The sequence below is a fragment of the Medicago sativa genome, chromosome 2 (genome assembly GCF_051527215.1).
Source record: "Medicago sativa cultivar Bolivia chromosome 2, Bolivia_mono, whole genome shotgun sequence".
Taxonomy (NCBI): domain Eukaryota; kingdom Viridiplantae; phylum Streptophyta; class Magnoliopsida; order Fabales; family Fabaceae; genus Medicago; species Medicago sativa.
In genome coordinates, this window is record NC_140750.1 from 34,487,778 (window position 1) to 34,510,955 (window position 23,178).

Here is a 23,178-nt window from a genome sequence, read left to right on the forward strand (position 1 = left end):
ACTCAAACTAATATTTTCTTTTTGAAAGATAATAATTCCAGTCATCATGATCATAAAATAAAAGTAACCGTAACATGATAATCTTTTGACTCCTCCCAAAAAAGATAATGTTTTGACTGGACGGTAACAAGATTTGCGAGGTTTCCTTAACAACAAAAAAAAAAAAAGATTTGGGAGGTTGAGTAGCAATTACTTTTACTTATACATAGTAAACAATTATAAACAAAATCAAATGAATAGAGTAAAAAATAATTATATTAATTTAATGTCCATTATTAATAGTGTACAAAATAGTCATTTTCACGTTTCTCCATGTATAAATATACCCAAACCTGAGCCAATTTCTCCGAAACACAACACAGCAAGTATACTTGCAACAAAAAAAACTGTGTTGAATAGTACTTACTAGATTGTGTTTTATTTATTCAGTCTCTAACAATAGTGTCTCTTCTTAATTAATTAAAAGAGAAGAACACACCAACAACAGCATGGAAGGAGGTGTACCAGAAGCAGATATGTCTGCTTTCAGAGAATGTTTATCTCTATCATGGAAAAATCCTTATGTTCTTCGTCTTGCTTTTTCTGCTGGAATTGGTGGCCTTCTTTTTGGCTATGATACTGGTAATTTTTATTATACCACCTCCTCTGTTTTTTCATAAAATTTTTATGATCTAATGCATCAATCCCTTTGTTTTTTCAAAAATAAATAAAATAGAGTCAAAGTACTCTTTTACTCATTTTTGTATCTTTTATAAATTTTAATTGAATCCATATACTATCATGGTTTTCAAGAATTCTCCTTGATTTCATTCAATTATGGCACGATATCAATTTCTTTTACATCTCAAAATAATGACAATTAGTGTTTGCAATATGTTTGGCATAACTTTGGCAGTCAGAGTTACAATGATTCTGGCATGTCCATCGTCATACCAAACATACACAAAAATTTGAAAATTTGATTCTGTTATCGCAATTTCATGCATTTACACAATCAACGGGAACTGTTAGATTGAAATATGACGCCTTATATTTCATAAAATCAATAATTTTGACCACAATGCATGCAACTGTGATTTTAATGTTGAGTCAAAGGATCAAAATTCAAACTTTGATGAAAAAGAAAATATTTATAACAATTTAATATACTAGCATTTGTATATATTTTTTTTTTAGATGTATCATTTTTATATTTTTAAAGGATGTATAAAGCATGTTTTATTTTTCTTTTCACATAATTTTTTTTATAAGAAAAGAAAAGCTATTATTTGACTGGATTATTTTTTTTTATTTTTTTTGTTATTAATTATTATTATTATTATTATTATTATTATTATTATTATTATTTATATTATTATGTAAAGGTTGATAAATGGTGAGTATGTGCAGGAGTTATATCTGGAGCTCTTTTGTATATAAGAGATGAATTCCCAGCAGTAGAAAGGAAGACATGGCTTCAGGTAAATTAATTTGAGATCATACATAACTCATGACTTTTCCTTAACAAATAAATCCCTTTTCTTGTGAATTTCAACCTTTTACTTTAATGGACTTTAATGCCCTTACATGTTCTCTGCTTCACAGCCACCAACTTGATCCACAAAAATACAAAAAACATAACACTTGGACTTAAATAATATAAAAAAATTGGATTGGACTAATGTGTTGTTGAAAAACGTTCACACTTTTTACTAACAGTCTTAATTTTTCTTATTTCTCATTTTTTTTATGGTCAAATATTTTTCATTTTTTTTAATATATATATTTCTTCATATTTTTTTACTAACCACTTAGAAAAAGAACACGTGGAATTTTGTTACATTTATTTTGTTTGTTTTAGATACAGGTTTACTTTTATATTTTTCCCGATCCGGATTTAACGGATACGATCAAATTTAATATATCGGATATACTTATATTATTTTTCTCATAATATTGTTTTTTTCTTCCTATAAGCATGATTATATTAATACTTGTTTTGACTAAGATACAATCATTAAATTATAAACATGAAAAATGTCAATTTTCTACACTTTCACACTTGCAAGTTGTATCCCTTCTATTGGCAAATTTACCCACTCGATGAATTTAGAGTTTAATTATATTGCCAACCATGTACCTAATCTAATTATAGTCAAATAGTGCAAATTATTGATGTTATGTCGACATGTGAGAAATGATACGTATGTATTCTTTTGGTAATTGTTTTTGACAAATTTTTTGGTAATTGATAATGACATGTATATGTGAATAGAGGAATAGAGGAATTGAAATTATCTATTTTTCTTGTACATTTTTGTTTTTAATTGAAAATTGTGCATGACGATAAGTTTTTCTCAAATAGTAATATTTTCCTCTCAACCATTAATTTTCATATTTTATGTTGAATTGAGAAAAAAATAAAAAGATGCAGAGCAAGCACATGTATCTGGATCCACATAACTAAAATACCATTGAAATTCTCTAAGAGGACACTGTCCTCCTAATAATGTCTTTTTTTGAACAAATGTTCGATTGGTCCAATTGGGGATGGTACCCAACAAAGTAGTTAAAGCCTGAACACCAACAACCAATGGAAAGTTGAAAACCACAATTTCCATTGATTTATGAATTAAACACATACACTTATTGAATTAGGCGTGTCCCTTTGTCGTGTCCGACACCGACATATATAATTACACTGAATTCTCAAAATTTTAGCTGTGTTGATGTGTTAGTGTCGTGTCGTGTCTGGTTGTGTCTGCATTCGTGTTTTATAGCCATCGATAATACTCCATCTGCGTCTGTATATCGATGTTACTCCATCCTTTCAAATTATGTGATTTTATATTTATTAGGGGGTCCCATCATTAATTTTTCCAAACTCTTATAAATTAGTCCACCATGAGTTTTCAAATAAAGGATCACATCCAGAAACCTATAAAGAAACCACCTCATTTTAGGTTAGAAATAACTCAGACACTGAAATCTTTGCAAGTGGTGTTGTAAATTCTTGGTTATCATCACCAAATAGTTTACTCTTTTTTTAAGAAAAAAATAAAAATTGCCCAAGTAATTTATCTCATCAAAAAAGTAAATTTGTCATAAAAAAAATAACCAAAAAGTAATATACTAAATCTGCCACAAATGAAAAGGAATAAATTTTTCCTGAAAAAGGCAGTAACGTAATGATTTTGGTATGATACTGAAATGTAATAATGTATACGTAATCAAATTCAGATTCGACTTTATTTTTGCCATCTTTGTATTGATTCTGTGGATTTGGAAACATTGACAAAACAAGAAGTTCATTATGCATTTCTCAAAAAAAGTTCATTATGCAATAGTGTGTTAGTGTTATTTTCTATGTTTTAACTAAAAATCAAACCAAATTGAATAGTTGAACCGGCTGAACCATGAACCGAAGAGTCTCTAATTCAGTTATTTTTGAATGTTTGAATGTTCAAGTCCGGGTTTGAACCATAACTCAGATGTTTCTTAGATTCGATATCCGTTTCCATAATTGTTAAAAAGGATGCAATCAAATCTATAAGGAAGTCATATAGAATATTTTTTTTTATGTAAAAGCCATATAGAATATAATTCTCTTTATGCAACATACTTTTGACTTTTGAATCAAATTCTCCTTTTCTCAAAGAATGAAAACAAAAAAATAGAAAAATAAAAATATAATGCTTCTTTGTTGGTAAAATGAATTTATGTTGAACCTTCATACAAATCTCCGTTGGAAGAGATGTACACATTTAATGCCAGACGTTGCACGGAATGTTAAAAAAATAAAATAATTCATAACATGTTTTGATATAAATTGTGAAAATATGATGATGATGATGATGATAAAAAAAAATGTAACAGGAAGCCATAGTGAGTACAGCAATTGCTGGAGCAATTATTGGAGCTGCAATTGGTGGATGGATCAATGATAGATTTGGAAGAAAAGTATCAATAATTGTTGCAGATACCCTCTTTTTAATAGGGTCAATTATCTTGGCTGCTGCTCCAAATCCAGCTACTCTCATTGTTGGTAGAGTATTTGTTGGTCTCGGTGTAGGGATGGCTTCAATGGCATCTCCTTTGTATATTTCCGAGGCTTCGCCAACTAGAGTTAGAGGTGCTCTTGTTAGTCTCAACAGTTTTCTCATCACTGGTGGACAGTTCCTTTCCTATCTCATCAACTTGGCCTTTACTAAGGTGTGTGAAACTAATTACGCTGTGTCGTGTTTCCTCTTTTTTCGTTTTTATATGTCGGTTTTTTCTTTCACTTGATGATGTTCTAAAAGAATTTGAACATGATTTCTCGCTCAGGCACCAGGCACATGGAGGTGGATGTTAGGAGTTGCAGCAGCACCTGCTGTGATACAAATTGTGCTCATGTTGTCACTTCCCGAGTCACCTCGTTGGTTGTACCGCAAGGTTAGTTCAACATCCTTAATCAGACATATTACAGTCGCATAATCGGATGACCCACGTTCTGACTTTACTTAATTGGATACAAAATAAAAGTTGTATCATACCTCATCTGACCTTGATCAAATGGTCCAGATAGAAACCCCAATCCGACCATCAATCAACGCAACTTTTTTTTAGTTAATAAAATGCAAAATTAAAAAATCTTCACTGTTGTTCTTATTATGTTTTTATATGTTATCTTCTTTAACAATGTAACAGGGCAAAGAGGAAGAAGCAAAAGTAATTCTGAAAAAGATATACGAGGTCGAGGACTATGACAATGAGATTCAAGCATTGAAAGAATCAGTTGAAATGGAGCTTAAGGAAACAGAAAAAATCAGCATAATGCAGCTTCTAAAAACAACATCTGTTAGAAGAGGTTTATATGCAGGTTGTGGACTTGCATTTTTCCAACAATTTGTCGGTATCAACACTGTGATGTACTACAGTCCTTCCATTGTTCAGTTGGCCGGTTTTGCATCGAAAAGAACAGCACTTCTTCTGTCACTAATCACTTCTGGCCTCAATGCAATAGGTTCAATTTTGAGCATATATTTCATTGACAAAACCGGGAGGAAGAAACTTGCATTGATTAGTTTGACCGGTGTTGTCCTCTCTTTGACTCTTTTAACCGTTACTTTTCGTGAAAGCGAAATTCATGCACCAATGGTTAGTGTCATCGAAAGCTCTCATTTCAATAACACTAACACATGCCCTGAGTTCAAGACAGCAGCTATGAACAATCATAATTGGAATTGTATGAAGTGTATAAGGGCTGAGTCCACTACTTGTGGATTTTGTGCTGCTCCTGGTGACATGGTAAATCTCTTCCCCAATGTGATATTTTTACATCATAATTTTTCGCTTCAAAAATGTTAACAAAATTATATATGAAATTTGCAGACCAAGCCAGGTGCATGTTTAATCTCGAATAAAAATACAGAAGATATTTGCGGCGTTGATCATAGAGCATGGTACACAAAAGGTTGTCCTAGCAACTTTGGTTGGATCGCTATAATAGCCCTCGCACTCTACATCATATTCTTCTCACCTGGAATGGGAACAGTTCCATGGGTTGTTAACTCTGAAATCTATCCATTGAGGTATAGAGGAATATGCGGAGGAATAGCATCAACAACGGTGTGGGTTTCTAACCTTGTTGTTTCACAATCCTTCTTGACTTTGACTGTGGCAATTGGACCTGCTTGGACTTTCATGATATTTGCAATCATTGCTATTGTTGCCATTTTCTTTGTCATCATTTTTGTGCCAGAGACTAAAGGGGTTCCAATGGAGGAAGTGGAGAGTATGCTTGAAAAGAGATTTGTGCAGATCAAGTTTTGGAAGAAGAGAGATTCTCCCTCTGAGAAATAATTGGTCAGAAGAAAATAAATAATTGAGTCTAGTTTTATGTTTAGTTTCATAGCTTAAATTAATTGGTAATGTGTCTCATAAGCTATGTTAGTTTTGCGTGTATGTTTGGATTAACGGTGAATTTGTCCGAGTTGCGGTGTCACTTTGATTTGGTCAAATTTGTTGGGATTCTAAATATGCAAGACATTGGTTATCTTTTGGGTATGAATTATTATGTGAAAGTTAGCATTTTAATTCAAATGGGTCGTATGATTAGTTGGATTGCTGGAAATCCTCATGAAATCTGTAGAGGATTGTGAAATGAGGATTTATTAATACTATTCATGAAATAATAAAAGTATTAAATGATTTCTAATTGGCAATTGCATGGATATTTGTTTCTTTTGTTTTCTCTTCAACAATATAACATGTTCAAGGGATAGGTGTAGCGGGTGGGAGATGGTTTGAAGAGAGCATTGCAAAACGCATTGGTAATGGTTTTAATACTTGCTTTTGGTCGGATTGCCGGGTGGGAACGGTGACGCTTATGGAGAGATTTAGGAGGTTGTTTGATCTATCGATTCACCAAGACCTAACGGTGGCCGTGATGCACGCCTTAGGTTGGGGGTGAAGATGGGGAGGCTTAGGGGTGGAGGCGTCATTTGTTAGCATGGGAGGAGGACCTAGTTAGTGATGGAGATTAGGGATTTGCTTTCTAACGTTAGGATTATGTGGAAGATGTCTGGATATGGTGTCCAAATACAGGTGACGGCTACATGGTTCGTGGTGTGTATCAAATGCTTATGAGGCAGGAGATGCACGACCATGATGTTGTTTCGGAGGCACCTTGGCATAAAAGTGTTCCTTTGAAAGTCTCTATCTGCGCGTGGCGCGTCTTCCGCAATAGATGGCCGGCAAAGGATAACTTGGTGCACCGAGGCGTTATTTCTATTGACAACCAATTGTGTGTATCAGAATGTGGCCAAAATGAAACAACCGATCATTTAATTATTCATTGCCCTGTCTTTGGTAATCTATGACAACTTGTTAATTCTTGGATTGGTGTGTACTCGGTGTGTCCCCAACAGGTTACAGATCATTTCTACCAATTTGTTCACTCTTCAGGTGGTAATGTTCGGCGTCGATCATTTTTACACTTGACTTGGCTTTGTTGTATTTGAGTTCTTTGGAATGAAAGAAACCAGAGACTTTTTTGCAAATAAAGTCAATTCGATCTTGCAACTTTTGGAAAAGGTTAAGATGTCCTCTCTTCAACGGTTGAAAGCAAAAAAAAAGTGCTTTCCTTTTGGTTACCATATCCCTTTGTCTGTTTGGGGATCGGATGATGCTTTAATTTTCATTTCTAATTTTGCTCCTAAGATCGGATTGTTGTAACTCTGTTTTGCTTCTTTAGGCACTCCTTGTGCTAGGAAGCAAACATTTTTGTTTGTTAATATATATCTCATTTTGTCTTATTAATAAAAAATATAATTATGTTCAAACATAAATTACTTTTCATTAAACCAATTTAAAAATTTTACGATTCATAATCAATTTTTATCACCGTAGAATCAAACACCCATTAAAACACTCCTATTTTTTATTCTCTTTTTTTCTTTTCACTTTTTTTTTTCCTTTTCGTTCTTTCCTCCGAATTTCTTTTATAAACTAAACATAACATTAATGATAGAACAAGATTCTTTCTTACTAGCTTTTGATTAGGTAGTCGTCAAGTAAAACATCACAATCAAATAAGCTAGAAGCCTGCTTTATTTTTCCACCAACAAAACCTTTAAGCACATGTCATATGGTATTAGTTGCATCATTATGCAAATCAAATTTTGAAAATGGAAATATGCAACTATGATATGTTTGGAAATCATGTTTCTGAATGGCAAAGATATATAGTTATGGAAACTCAATTTTAATTTGCTTTGCCTCGTTTGAAAAGTTCATGTTTTCAAATGAGAAAATTAATTTGTCCTCTAAAAAGTGATTTTCTAAAATGATATTGCGAAATGGGTGCCACAAAAGAATAATGGTTGCACAAAGGAGAGTATAAGGGTAGAGATATTTTTAAAAATGGGTGGTGTATGTAATGTTATTGAATTTTATTGTTTTGTGTTGGATCTAAATTTTGTAATTTTCTATCAAATCCAACTCAATTACCGAAGTATAAAAGAGAGATAGTTTCCCAATCCGTCCCTCCCTATATGCTTAAATGTATCAAAATGTTTTAGGGAAAACGTGTGTTTTTTTTTAGATAAAACTATGAGATAACTTTTGTAACAACTTTCTCTTTTTCTGTTTTTACTGGTCAAAAACAATAGAAAAAGAAAAAGAAAGCGAATTGTCACAAAGTGGTTGTACAAATATCATTTCTCATTAAAAAACTGTTTAAAAGAAAAATGAGAAAGACATTTTGTGTGGGGTACATAACCTAATGAAGCATGGCTCATACTATTTGCCCCATTCATAGATATAACTCAAAGGTGTATTATCACTTTGGAGGTTTCTCTATAGGCCCTCTGTATTGCTCAACCTTTAAAAAAGACCGATCGAAAGATAGCTTTCAATGGAAAAAACCTGATTAGAATGAGGGGACAGATTCAAGAATTTTGAATAGTAGGAGCATCATGTATATAAATTTGTAGCATTGTGTGTGTGTGTGTGTGTGTGTGTGTGTGTGTTACATTTCACTTTAGTAAGCATAAATATACATCATAAGTGTTGTTTACGATTTCATATTCTTGAAACATTGAATGATTTTCTCAATTTCAATATCAATAAAAATATACCTCTCTATCTAAGTAACAACAATCATTTAACCATTCATCTCTTATGCATGTGTGTTCTCACTTCTCACATTTGTCATCTCTCTTATTGTTTGTTGTGTTTTACATTATTTGATTCCAAAATGCTTTTTTATTTTTACAAGCAAGGCTATGTTGTGTCACATGCAATGAGTGTGGTCTAAGCTTAGAGAGAAAGTTTGTATGATGTGTGTGGACCAAGGAATCAAAATGTCAACTTATACTAATATTATATCTACACAAAAAAAAAAAAAAAACCTCTAAAAACTTTGTAAAGAGACATGTGGTTATTTGATGATTATTACCCAATGTGAGTATCTATGGTTCAGAAGGAACTCATGTCGTTATTTGATGATTATTAGCCAATGTTGTATGTTGTGTAATTGAACTAAAGTAGACTAAATAATATGTTGTTTGTTGACTTTTTGATTTGTAATAAGATACTCATATTTAAATTATCTATGAACTAAATTATATCTTAAATATTTTGTATTGTGTTGAGCGTAAACATATACAACATTACAAAAAAAAAAAAAAATCGCCCGCGCGTTGCACAGGTTAAAGACTAGTCCTTCTACAGACATTTGATTCAATTGTCTATGTTGAAATGTATCTTCTAATAAATTTTTGTTATTATTGGAACATACGTTCCGATAATTTGAATGGTTTTTATGCAAACATAAATGGTTTAAAAAACAATTTCCATTCTTTCTTTGATAGAAAAGATGTAAAAGGAAAAGATGTATTTTCCTTCTTACGTTATTTTCTACCAAAGTAAATATCATCTCAATTAAAAAAAAACCCTAACCTTCCCACAAAAAGTTGATCAAACCTCTAGTTAAACTTCACTCTCTTTAAGACAAATAAGTAACAAGCCCTAGCTTCCTTATAGGACCAAAAAAGTCAAAGAATCTTCTACAACACGCTCAAATAAATCAACGAAACCGATTGGGCTGTGCCATCTTGTTTGATTGTCAATTACATTTTTCTAGTTCTTTCAAAAAAAACTATATTTTTCTACTAATTTAATAGATTAATCAAACAAATAAAGTTGAAGTTAAGTATTGTTAGCCTAATTTTTAATCTGAATTTTCAAATATATCTTGTTTCCAAAGTCATCACAACCACTTGTTCTTTGGACAATTTGTGTTGAATTAGAGTCATCAGCATACTAGTAGACTACTTGCTAGACTATTTCGTCAAGTAGAACATCACAATCCAACAATCTAGAAACGTATCTTATTTCTCTACCGTAAAACCTTAAATGAAAATTACTCATCTCATTTATAAAATTGTTCATTCCCTTATATTAGTGATAGCTAACTGTCGTTCGGCATTTTTCAATGACAGTTAACTGCCGCTGACACTTTTAAAATCGGTTGAACCGACTTAAAAAATGATTGAACCGATCTTAAAAGTGTCAGCGGCAGTTAACTGCCATTGAAAAATGTCGAGCGGCGGTTAAGAGCCACTGATACAAGAGAATGAACAATTTTAAAAGAGAGAAAAGCAATTTCCAACCTTAATCACCTATCATAGTAGCACCATATAGTTATGGAAACTCAATTTTAATTTATTTTGTCTCTTTTGAAAACTTTATGTTTCCAAACGATAAAAACAACTTGTCCCCAAACATGGGGTTTCTAAAAGACATTGTAAAATGTATGCTATTTTGGTTGCATAAGAGTCAGTGGCTAGAGAATCAGAGATATAGAAATGGGAGATGTATGCAACGTGATCAAATATCATTAATCAAAATTTTGTAATGTTTATTATCAAACAACCCATTCAACTCAATTATGAGCAGGACTTGTAAGCTTGCATCTTTATCAAAGAAATATTAATATTTACATATTTGTAGGACCTATAAGTTTGTTGGTAATTTCACATACATTAATTTTTTTTTTCTTCTCATTTTCGAAGCATATATAAAAGAAAAATGACAGTGACATTTTGTGTGTGGGATCCATAATCCATTGAAGCATGGCACATACCATTTGGCCCGTTCACATTACAACCCAAAAGTATATGAATTCTGCTCTCCTTCCGCTCGCACCCAACTGAACTTCCCAAAATACTCCTACGTGAGTTAATTCACGCAGCGTGAGTTAACTCACGCAAGTGTTAATTTCCAGCGTGAGTTAACTCAGGCAAGTGTTAATTCCAATGTGAGTTAAGTTGCGCAGCGCATGTTAAAATGTGCAGATTTTAACACTTGCGTTACTTAATTAACGCAGAGGTATTTTCGGTATTTCAGTTGGGCGCGAGCAATATGTGTTGGGAAAAGAGTAGAATTCAAGGTATATTTTCATTCTCCCGTCATTTTCTAGCCAAGAAAATTATGTATGTTCTAAACCAAACCTCTAACCTGTGTCAATAGATAAGGAAAACCCTAGCTTAGCTTCACTCACTTTGATGAGCCAAAAAAGAGTTTCACTCACTTTAACTGTAAACATCGTAACAATCTTTTGAAAATCAGGTTCATACTGGCCAGTTAAATTGATGAAATAGCCAAGTGGACATTTTTTCTTTGTCAAGGAATTGGATGCCGTTTTCTGTTTCTGGTTCAATTATGATTTATCTACCAATTTCATACATTGAGCAAAATAAGGGGAAAAATATCGTTAGCCTAAAGTTTGTAATATGGGAGAAAAGTATCCTACACCATGTTGGACAACATGGAATTATATTCTATGCTACTAAGTGTTTGTGTTTACTATGTTTGGATGAAGTTTTTAGGTTTAACTAGACATTAAAAGGTTGAAAAGTACTAGTATATATAAACTACTCATCAACAATTCAATGTAGAGCTTATTTATTATCGGACCACGGTCAGAGTGATATATTAGAAATTGTTTTCTATTGCATGGTCTGATTGTATTTATATAAACGATGTATCAAACTCTTGATAATATCCCCACATTTATTAGAATTTATATTTTTATCAAATTTATTTTCGTTTTTAGTATCACACATCTTTCTAGGTGCTACACATCAAAACATAAGGCATACAATATTTTACATGTCTCAAACACAATGATATTTGACGCATCACAAAATGATTAATAAATGATATTATATTTCATGAAAATTCCAATACTTAAACTAATAATATTTTCTCGCCAAGCAAATTTTCTGTCTTCACTAGTGACTTTGACTCATACATGGCCTTAGCTTTCTTATAAGAGCAAAAGTGAAAGAATGTGCAACACTCTCATCTTATCTAATAATATTTTGGAATTGAAAATCAGGTCATACTGGCCAATTAAATCCATGAAATAGTCAATTGCATGTCTCACGTTGTTTGACTGTCTAGTTGAATTATGTTTTATCTACAAATATAATAAAATAGTCAAATTAACGAGAGTAGTACTACGATGGGTGACCTCCTAGGAAGTCCTTGTGTTGCACCTCTCCCATCCTTTATAAGGTGAATTCTAGCCACTAGACTACCTGACAAAAAAAAAAAAGTCAAATTAACATACGTGAGAAAAGTATTGTTAGCTTAGTTTCTAACTTAATTTTTAAAATATTTGTGGATTCTGATTGCTATGTAACCACACCCACATGTTCTTTGGACAAATTGTGTTGAAGTAGAGGCATCGACATCTTATTAGACTAACTATCTAGTATCTACAAGACTCCAACAAAAGTTTTTTCTTATACAGATTTTTGTGTATATAAAACAATTCTCACATATTGCATTATTGACAACTGTTAACATCGAGACCACGTATAAGAATTATTTTTCTATAATAGTAGAAAATATCTCTCAATCTGATTCTAGTCGGCTAGAATGGATTAGAGGCCAAAGTAGAGTTTAGCTCAACTATGTAAAAGAACTCTTTCCTAAAGAATATGTTGTAATTAATTGAGTAAGAAGTTCATCAATCGAGGTTTAGTACTTTTAGGTGTAGCGGAAAAATTAATTTATCATAATGTGGTGAATAAATATTTGAGTCTTGGTTGAGATAATGAGGTGAATAAGTGGAAGAAAAAAAAAACACAGGCATGAAGCTCTCTTCTCTCTTTAAATCCTTCGTCGCGCTTCCATTGTCCACCACCATTAAACATCCTCATCTAGCATAGCCAGGACCCCGACTTTTATTTTAAATAATACTAATAATAATAATAACCTATTATTAATATTATTATTAGCGGAAAAACGAGCACCAACGTATTCGTTTATATCTATTTTTTCTATTGTGAATCCTTATTTATTAATTTTGTTAAGTCTGCAGCAACTTAACCTAATTTTTTCCCTCCACTAATCCCTATTAGGTTTGCAACAACTCTATCCTAAAATTTTGGCTCTAAATTGCATCATATATGTTTTTCATTACTCTCTCTAATAACCGTGAATATTTTTCAAAGCAAAAATTTAATAGATATCTTAATCCTTATCCATATTATTTATTAATTTTATTAGGTCTGCAGCAACTTAACCTATTGTTTCTGTAGATTTTTTTTTAATTTAATAGATATCTTAATCCTTATCCTTATTATTTATTAATTTTATTAGGTCTACAACAACTTAACCTATTGTTTCTATAGATTTTTTTTTGACAAGTTGTTGTACACTTATTTAATACATTTACAAACAGAATACCCTAATTTCCATGCAAACTCGGCTACCCTAAATAATTTTTTAGGAACCATGAACTGCATTAATTTTTTATGTTTAACTATAAAAGTAATAAATAAAATTGTCCCGTGCAACAATATAATTTTGTATTCTTTTTATCTTTTTTCTTTATAAATTTTTTTTTTATTATCATTTGATTGTAATATTGTATCTCTAATAATCTAATTTGAGTTTATTGATCGATCCATGATCTTACGGGTTAAAGATTATTTATTGGTCTCTATTATAGTCGAGAAGACCCGTGCGTCGCACGGGTCATAAGTCTAGTAATTGTATAATTATTGTATCACATCTAATTATAAGATTTTTCATGCAAATAATATCAATTGAAACTCATTTTGTAGTATCTAATGTTTTTTTTTTTTGAAAAAGTTGCAGTGTCTAATATTATTTGGAGCAATTTGATCAAATAGTCTGAAACCTGTATTTTCGATTGGGAACAACTAACAATTACTTAAAACAGAAGGACGAAAGTTAGGAAGATTAATATCATCCTTAAACTGGTTATCTATGTTACAAACATGTTTAAAACTTATGCCGATACAGTTCGGATTGCACAATCCATATTGTTTTCCCCCAAAATAAGGGTGTTTAAGGTTTGGATTCTATAATTTGAAAAAATCAAAGAACGCGCCCTATTTTTTGAGTGTTCGGATTATAATATCCGAATTGGTAAACTCATTTTTCCATCCCAAAACAAAAGGAAAACTCAATTTAGATTATAGAATCCGAAAATTCCATAGCATTTTAGTAAAAAAATAAAATAAAATATAGGGCGCGCTAAAAATAGGTATGGTGAAAAATGTAATAGTCATTTTCTAAATAGGTTGATCTGACCCAACCCATTTATTAGTGGGTTAAACATTAATGAGCCCACCCAACCCATATGGCCAATGGGACCAGCCCAGCCCAGTTTTTTTTTTATTTCACTCTTTTTTTTTATTCCACTTTAATGTATTTGTTTCTTACTATTATTAATTTGCCGAGATGTAATTGAACGTAAGTGTAAATAATTTTTATATTAGCATTGAACATCAAATAAAATCTAGTTTTATTCATCAATTAAATCAAATTAATATTGTAGAATTTATAAGCTTTAAAATTTTACGAGCGTTTTATTTAAGAACAAAACCTAAGTGCATTTCCTTAGATGTTTTTTGTACTATTCATTTATGTTTAAGAATTGTTTTTTTTACTGTTCTTAACTAAATATACACCTTTTGTGTTTATAACACACATTTTGAGTTTATAACAATTTTTAAAAGAATTGACGATTTGAAAAGAAAAAAATCATGACTAGTTTAGCTAAATACCTTAGTTTTTTTTACCACATACACATAAGGGTATTCGCAGTGTGGTTTGATTCGATTTAGAGTCATTCGAACTGCAAGATAAGAAAATATATTGTTTGATTTCGTTCGGTTGACTTTAAAATAAAATTTGAACCAAACCAAACAAAATCAATGTGGTTTGGATTGAATCGGTTCGAGCAGTTTTTTTAGACAATACAATTTTTTGTTTTCGATATTAAAATCAAATTATTAAAAACCTAAAACACTCCGTATGTACAACAATATTTTCAACAATGTTTTAAATTTCATCAAACTTTTCAATTTCATTTTCATCCAACAATGTTCTCATTCCCAACAACATAGACCAAATTAAAAACTTAGACAAAAAGACATCATATTCCGTAAAAAAACATAAAAGACTAAGATTTTACTATTCTCTAAAAGTCTAAGTAGCACATAAATATATTTTTGAAATAAAAAGTAAGGAAGAAACTCAACAAGAGTATTGGTCTAACTAGCACATAAATATATTTTTGAAATAAAAGTTTTCATCGAGTTTCTATGAGTATTGATCTATGTGACATATATTTAGTTTGTGTTTTTCGTGTGTTGCAGTTTGATTTGATACGGTTTGATAAAAAAATGATCCAAATACATTCAAATCAATTTTTTTTTCCAATTTCTATGTAGATTTGTTTGGCTTTATCATTTTTTCTATTGAGTTTGTTTGGTTTTCTAACACCCCTAATTATACACAAGTTTTTTTATCTAGTTAAATGCATCATTTTTATTTAGATTGGTTTTGTGAGTTCATTTTATTTACCAACGTGTCTGTTACCAGGTATGCAATGTAAGTAACAAACAACACATTTCCCTTGCATACTATTTTTTTTTTAACTTAGAAATTTCATTTTAAGGTCTATAGTTATTGTGGGTAATTAGCATGCATATAGGTGCATCCATCATGATCCATGCATGTACAAGGATTAATCGTTAATATTGTGTCAATGGCTTTTATATTACAGATAGCTGAAGAAAGGAAGTTCAACTCTTTTGTAAGAGAGTGTGGAATATGAAAGAGGAAGAGGTGAATCGTTGCCAGATTCAGGAATGGTACCCAAAGTTCAAATCTGTATCAATCAAGACCTTAATTCATAAACTTCCCGAACGTTCGTTGAGCCCTTCTTGTTACCTACTTCAGTCTTAAACGAGGATGCACTACCCAATAGAATTCATAATCCCGATGATGAAGAAGATTTTCACGTGTCAGAGGGATCCGATGATGAAGCGGAAGAGCCTTATGCACCCCCTGCTTTTCCAGAACTTGAATTGAAAGTTAAGGAATCCATCGAGTCGCTTGGTGGTGCAGTCTTTCCCAAACTGAATTGGAGTGCCCCAAAAGATTCAGCTTGGATAAGTACTTCTAGTACCCTTTGCTGCACCAATTTCAATGAGGTTGCACTTTTGTTCCGAGCATCCGACTCATTAGTCCATGACTTGTGCCATGCTTATGATTCTTGGCACGACAAAATTACATCCCGACCCCAGAATTTCGTTCTTGCTCTCCGTAAATGGTATCCATCCCTTAAGCCAGAGATGGAGTTTCGTTGTTTTGTACAGAATCAGAAATTAGTCGGAATTTCTCAGCGAGAGGTTACTACTTTTTATCCTGTTCTGATTGAAAAGAAGAACGATATCTTATTACTGAAACAATCATTTTTCCACAATCATGTGAGAGGTAAATTTGAATCAGAAAACTACACATTTGATGTATACGTTACAAACGATGAGAAAGTTAAGATTGTGGATTTCAACCCTTGGGGTGGCTTTACATTATCATTTTTATTTACATGGGATGCGTTAGAGCATATACGTAATGAAGATGATCGTTGCGATGTTAGGCCAGGCCTTAAAACAGCAGTTCCATATGATTACTTGGATACTAGTTCAGGGAGTGGTTGGGATCAATTTCTAAGGAATGCTGATGAAGAGTTGAGAAGACAACACAGGTCTACAGAAGCTGGTGCATGATAATTAGGTTCTTGCTCTCAATTCTTAGCTTTGGGATTAATATTATTTTTTTTCAATAAATTCTTACCATTAATGGAATGACATTAATGCTTAATATGTGCTCTAAGGTCACAAGTTAGCATGTCCCTTATTTCTTTTAGTTTTTCTAAAGGATTTTTTTTTTAAGATTTAATTATTGTGTTAATATATGTAACACTGATATCAAGTTAATATATGCTACACTTTGTGGACTTTAATAATGGAAGAATTGACATGCCACAATAACAAATTTTCAAGGTTTCAATTAAGTATCATCAAAGGGTAGATCTAGCTGGGTCCCCCAGTTTGCAGGCCTGAATCCCTCACCTCAAAAAGCATCAGACTAGTGGAAGCCATTATAATCTTCCTAGAATGTCAAAGTTAACCATGTGCACATAATCAAAGTGACAATAAATTGGATGAGTTACAATACAATTTTAGTTATGCTTTTTGAAGGTTTTACTTTCAACTTCACGACCTTTGTTACTTCTAAATTAACATAAAATCACATTCTCCTACACTTCTATCATTATTAGGACTGAACCACGTATTCTGCTCAGAAAGCATCAATCTATTATAAGTTTAATTATCTTCAATTTAAAAACAAAAATCATTTTATGACATGGAAAAAAGAAATAAGCTTGGAAATTTCTGCTTCTCCTTATTGATAAACTTTGAGTTCATGGTTATATGTGAACTGAAATCTTTGTTAATCAAAATACTCATTGATTCAAACATTTGTGAGTTAAACTTTTAAATCTATGAATCCATGATACTCGATCAATGTTTGAATTAAATCAACGAGTAACAATACTCTAGCACTTTATTACTCAAGCAATTTATTCATTTAGCAATGTTCAAACCAACTATTGAGTTTGAATTAAATATATAATAAAGTTATGGAATATTTTATGAGATTAATTTTGATATATGTTTAACCCATCACAAATCATTCTTTATATGCCTTTTAAGGTAGACGTGATCCATTGATAATGTAAACATGTCCCTTCATATATATAATTACAATACCGGTGCATATCAATTAAATATATTAATCCTTTTGAACAAATTCAATACAAACTTTAAATGACAAAAATTGCAATCTCATAAAATTATTTTGATTCAAACGGTCTAAAAGAGAACGAGGAATGTTAATTTGTGCTTCCGAGTGTAGAAAGAAGTTCATTATTTACATAGAATAAAATCTATTATAAACAAAACATGAAAAATAATCACCATTTAAATATTAAACAACTTTTCAACAGTAACACTTACTACATGAAACAGAAATTTATAAACCACGTCAACTTGTTACAATTCATCATAAAAAAAACACAAGAACCCATTAGATATATCATTCCTACATATCTGAAATAAGACTTATAATCTGCACTATGTATTTGGAATTTCACAAGACTATGATGACAGCTACAACTATACTGCAAAAATGTTCTTCCAAGGAATCATTGATGTAGAAGATTCCATCAAAGCTTTCATTTTGAAAAATATTGGTCTCTAAGATTTCCGATGATTGAAGAAGTATAAAGCACCAATTAGAAGCACATAACAGATAACTAAAGATTCAATCTGGTTCTGCTCGATCACACCTCGTCCATTATAGAACTCAGTTGCCTGGACCTACCTTAATTAATCTAGCAAGGTCATAAGACATGAAGTCTTTTCCATAACATATACTTATATCCAGTGCTGTTTTCCCGTCCTGAAACATAACCAATCAATGAAGTTCTACCACAAGCAAAAAAGAATAACTCCCCTATTCACTAGCATGCAAACCAATTTGAGTTTATAACTGACTGGTTCAAAGGCATGTAGGGTATGTTTGAAAAACATCTTAATTAAGCACTCTCTAATTAAGTGTTTATCCTATAAAAGTGTATGTATAAGTATAAGCTCTTTATATCATCAAAAGCAAATGTGATTAAACTGTTTTCATATTAGTTGCAAACTAGGTATTATGTGGGGCTTACCGAAACGAGCTCAAAACAGCTTATGAACATATCATAAGCTCTAGTCATAACTCTTGAACAATAACCACTGATACCTACCTGAAAAACTGTTCTGTACTGACTACTATTTATCCAACTGATTAACTGAACTATTAATTCAATTTTGATTGTCTAATTAATTCGGCCCATTGGGCCTGGCCCTCATCTAATATTTTTTTTCTAATAAGAAGTCTAACACGAGAATAAATAAAATGATCATAAATTAATACATGTTCACCATGTTGCATATTAATTATTGAGCTCTGTAGTGGAATGTACAAATAAATACCTTATTTTCTATCGATCTATCTGCGCCATTGGCTAACAAAATTTTCGCTATATCTCTATTCCGGCTTTGAACGGCAACATGCAATGGGGTCCAACCTTCCTGAGCGATTATTAATAGTAAATAACCCATATACAGCAAGTAAAACTGAAGAACTTATTTACAGTTAGAAAATGCTTGTGTTTATAAAAATGCTCACATTATCTGCCACATTGACATCAACATTGTATTTGATCAATAATTTCACAGTTTGCTTTGCACCAACTTGAACGGCATAATGAAGCGGAGTAGCTCCATCCTGCCATATCAATAAATATATAAACACATAATCACACTTGCAGAACGCAGTGAACATATGAACATAAGGAATTTATCCACACCTTATCCTGGACATGAGGACTTGCACCTTTCCGTAAAAGATGGCTTATAACAGCTTCTTTTTTACCTATAACCGCCTTATGAAGTGCAGTGAGACCTTCCTGTCGATCAAATTATCTTATTTACGACTAGGCAAATATTATGTAAAAATTGACATACATATAACGCAAACAAACGCACCTTATTGACGAAATCGATATCATGACCACTTTCAAGAAGCTTGTCCATACTATAAATCTGAAATGATAAGCCAAGAGAGTGCAGTGGGCTCCATTTTTCCTGGATACATGAAAATAAGAGCTCAAATGCAGATAAGAACAGAAGGCTCTAGGAGAGACAATGCTGAGTTACAGACTTACAGATGATATTTTTTCCAAATTAGGAGTTATATTCTGTTGCAGTATTTCTAGTTCTTCTGGTTTTAAAAGTCGTTCAACCTCTGCATTAACAAAAGTATCAATTTATAGGCTGTACAATATTAGAAGACATTTTAAAATCTATTTCTCAACCATCACTCAATATATTTTTTTATTTACTTATTGGAGATATTCAACAATTAGGACCTTATCAAAGCTTAAAACCATTTGAAAGTATAAAGTACAAACACCAAGAAACGAGAAATGTGTAAAGCAATATTTTGAAAACTGGATGGACCATGAAATTGGTAAACCTTCTTTTTTATCATATCTTATTACTATCAATATAAGAAACGAGTGTCTAACAAGGTTTGAAAAATATATAGAAGTTAATCTTTTAAGAGAAAAAACAAAACAAGGGCAGGGATCAAGCATTATATCAACCTATATGATAAACTGTAAACCTTTTAATCTAAGTATAGGACCATGCTAAAGCTTTTAGTTAGCCAAAAAGCCACATTTGTAGCTTTGTAATCCCAAACTTCAGACCAATGATCATGATTATGGCCAGCCCATACTCATGTCTGATTATTATTTTTTCCAATCTGATACAAGTTCTAGGTTAGCCAACATAGAAATGTCCGGCTCAGTTTTCAATATCATGACATACGGACTCCAATAGAGAAAAAGTAACATGAAAAACAAAAGTACCTTTCTTAATACGCTCCTCATACTCGTCCTGCGTTTCTGTCTCTTCCTGTTCCCCGTCATTTTTAAATCCAAGGCTTTTATCTTCTTCATCACCATACTCATCGTCACTGTCACTACGAATATCTGGTTCTTCCCAAGTTCCATGCTCTTGCTCTTGTTGGGTTTGAAAAGAAGATACTCCTCTGCTTGATTTGATTGCAACATTACTCCGACCTTCGCAATTCTCCTTATAAAAAGAGAGACGTAATTTTTGTTTGGTTGTACGTCTGTATATTCTGTGGAAACCGGCTCCCAATTTGGAGTTAGTGGTAGAAAAAGGAATAAATTTATTAGAAAGAACAGGTGATGTAGCCAAACAATCCATATATGTTTTCCTGAAAAAGAGAAAAAAATAAACAGAAATTAAACAAACGCAAACAAGTTACATACAGTTATCACTGAATCATCATCATATAGTTTGGGAACACTGATAAAACAAGCTGCCACAACCACCTGAACTAGAAATTGCATAAGAAAGGCATTTGAAAACAAAAGTAGGAATTGTTCTAGAAGGCGAAGCAGCGCTTAATTGTTGGAGATAAGAACTGGTCTTTATGAGTAAAGATAATTTGTGTTCATCCATGTTATTTATCGTTCAAATCAAATTGTAATGTCAAATATTAATTTTGTACTAAAGCTAAACATCATAATAAATTAAAATCATACAAAATCTAGTTCAACTCGGATACAGATTTTTGAATTTGAGGGATCCTAATTAGTTTGAAATCCAAAAAAGGGCTAGCTTTCTGGATGTATCTCAACAGTTATCATCAACAACGCGAATGGAAACAAGACATGTTTATCATTTAGAAGAGGTTTGTCTTACCAAAGAGTCCATGTAAGCATTCATAAAACTGATTTGTAAACTCTTATAGCTTTACCTAAAACCTATGTAGCACCGACAAGGTGTGTCCAGTGTCTGTGTCTAACACTAACACATTTGATTACATTCAATTTTGACATTCTGTTTTGTTTAATTACCAGTGGTGTCAACGTGGAATGAAGAAGAAACGAAGAATTGGATTAGTATAAAACAAACTCAATATTTGTATGAATATTTTTATTATTTGTTTCCATGAATTAGGAGCAAAAGGATTAAGAAGAAGAAGAAGAAGAATTTACTTACGCGCGCCTTTACTTATCCTTCTTCTCTTCTCTTCGCTCTCTCACTGATACCGCCCGCTACTGTGCTTGCTTTCTTCGATTTTCTTTATCTCTCACTTCTCAACGGTTCTCAACGGGTAAGAAGGGTGATGATATTGACAAGAGTAATGATATTTTGACTTGATGACAACTTTGTTGACAACCTTGTTTTTCTCACTTCTTATTGGTCAAAAACAATGGAGAGAGAAAAAGGAAGAGAGAGGATAACAACATCATGTGAGTATGAGAGAGAAAGTTGTCCAAAAGTTGTCAAAAAGTGGTTGTCAAAATATCATTTCTCTATTGACAAAGCCTTAAGAAAAACATTTAGGCTCTGTTTGGTGTAAAAATAGCGGATAACTTATAAGTTAATTGAAGTGTTTGGGAAAATTAGCGTTTCAATAATTGATAAATGTAAAATGATATAAAAGGACTTTTTTTTTAAGAATAAAAAGGACTTTTTTTTTTATCATTCTAATTTCTATGAAGGCAAGAACAATTATCATTTTTAGGCTATAAAACTTACGCTTCTATTAAGCCAAATTTTTTTATTTTTACTCTACTAAATTTCGTTACTATTAAGCCATAAAATTTTGTTAAAAAATTTACGATATCATTGGAAATTTTTGTTTGCTCTATTGTTTTCAATTATCATGTTGGAGCATTATAATCATGTTGGAGCATTATACATTTTTTTTGGTGGTGGGCGAGGTTCGAACCCCGGACCTTGCATATTTTATGCATTGTCCATACCAACTGAGCTAAGCTCACGAGGACGAGCTTTGTGTTTTTTCTTTCTTTCTACGTAATGGTTATTTTTTATTATGTGATCATGTTTGACTGACTAACCTTAATGTGGTTTTTGTGTAATGTTTGAAGTTACTATTTTGTTATATATGGTTTAAGATATTTAAGTAATAATTAAATTCATTTTTCTCTTGTGCTTTGAATTTCGAGGACGAAATTCTTTTAAGGGGGTAGAGTTGTAACGCCCTATTTTATTACTTATGTATTTTATTGAGATTAGATGTCTTTTTATAATTTAGTTGATATATTTTTTGAGTGATATTTTGTTATGTTATATGTTGGTATTTATTAGTATAATATATTTGTTATTTTGTGTAGAAATATATATGTTATATGGTGTAGAAATATATTTGTTATTTTGTGTAGAAATTTATTTGTTATTTGATGTAGAGATATATTTGTTATTTGGTGTTAAAATATTATATACATATATATTTTGATGAAATATGCTATTATGTGTTATTTAGTGGAAGAATATATTTAGTGGTATCTTAACAACAATTATATTAAGATAATCTTAACAACAATCATGTATTCTGCATTTAATAAATACATCATTATTTAATTTTATAATAAATTATAAGGGGTAAAAAATGATTATAGAAAAAATAAGGGGTAAAAAAGGATTATAGAAAAAATAGTAAGGGTAAAAGTGGAAGAAAAAACAATAAGCTATAAGCTATATGCTCAAACGCTACTTGGAATAGCTTCTGAAAAATAGCTTATAAGCTCGTGAAATAAGCTATAAGCTCATGGTGAAAAAGCATTACCAAACAGAGTTTTTTTTGTCTGACAAGCTTATAAGCTATAAGCTCATTGAGGTGTCTTACCAAACAGACCCTTAATCTTGG

The 23,178-nt window shown here is 31.6% G+C and overlaps 2 protein-coding genes and 1 pseudogene across 2 annotated transcripts; 2 read left to right on the plus strand and 1 right to left on the minus strand.

Moving 5' to 3' along the window:
* Window positions 1-349: 349 nt before the first annotated feature.
* On the plus strand, window positions 350-6,178 carry LOC146946474 (putative inositol transporter 2). Its single transcript, XM_085744541.1, has 6 exons — window positions 350-621; window positions 1,390-1,460; window positions 3,856-4,191; window positions 4,306-4,413; window positions 4,669-5,268; window positions 5,353-6,178. Exons 1-6 carry the CDS (start codon window positions 489-491, stop codon window positions 5,821-5,823), a joined length of 1,719 nt encoding a protein of 572 aa, XP_085600667.1. The 5' UTR covers window positions 350-488; the 3' UTR covers window positions 5,824-6,178.
* Window positions 6,179-15,492: 9,314 nt separating this feature from the next.
* Window positions 15,493-16,888, plus strand: LOC146946475 (uncharacterized; annotated as a pseudogene).
* A 935-nt stretch (window positions 16,889-17,823) lies between these two features.
* On the minus strand, window positions 17,824-21,608 carry LOC146946476 (ankyrin repeat domain-containing protein EMB506, chloroplastic-like). Its single transcript, XM_085744542.1, has 8 exons — window positions 21,504-21,608; window positions 20,339-20,712; window positions 19,631-19,710; window positions 19,452-19,550; window positions 19,274-19,372; window positions 19,093-19,191; window positions 18,897-18,995; window positions 17,824-18,321 (listed from the first exon to the last, which is right to left on the minus strand). The coding sequence occupies exons 2-8, from the start codon at window positions 20,700-20,702 to the stop codon at window positions 18,226-18,228; spliced, it is 936 nt and encodes a 311-aa protein (XP_085600668.1). The 5' UTR covers window positions 20,703-20,712; window positions 21,504-21,608; the 3' UTR covers window positions 17,824-18,225.
* Window positions 21,609-23,178: the final 1,570 nt, after the last annotated feature.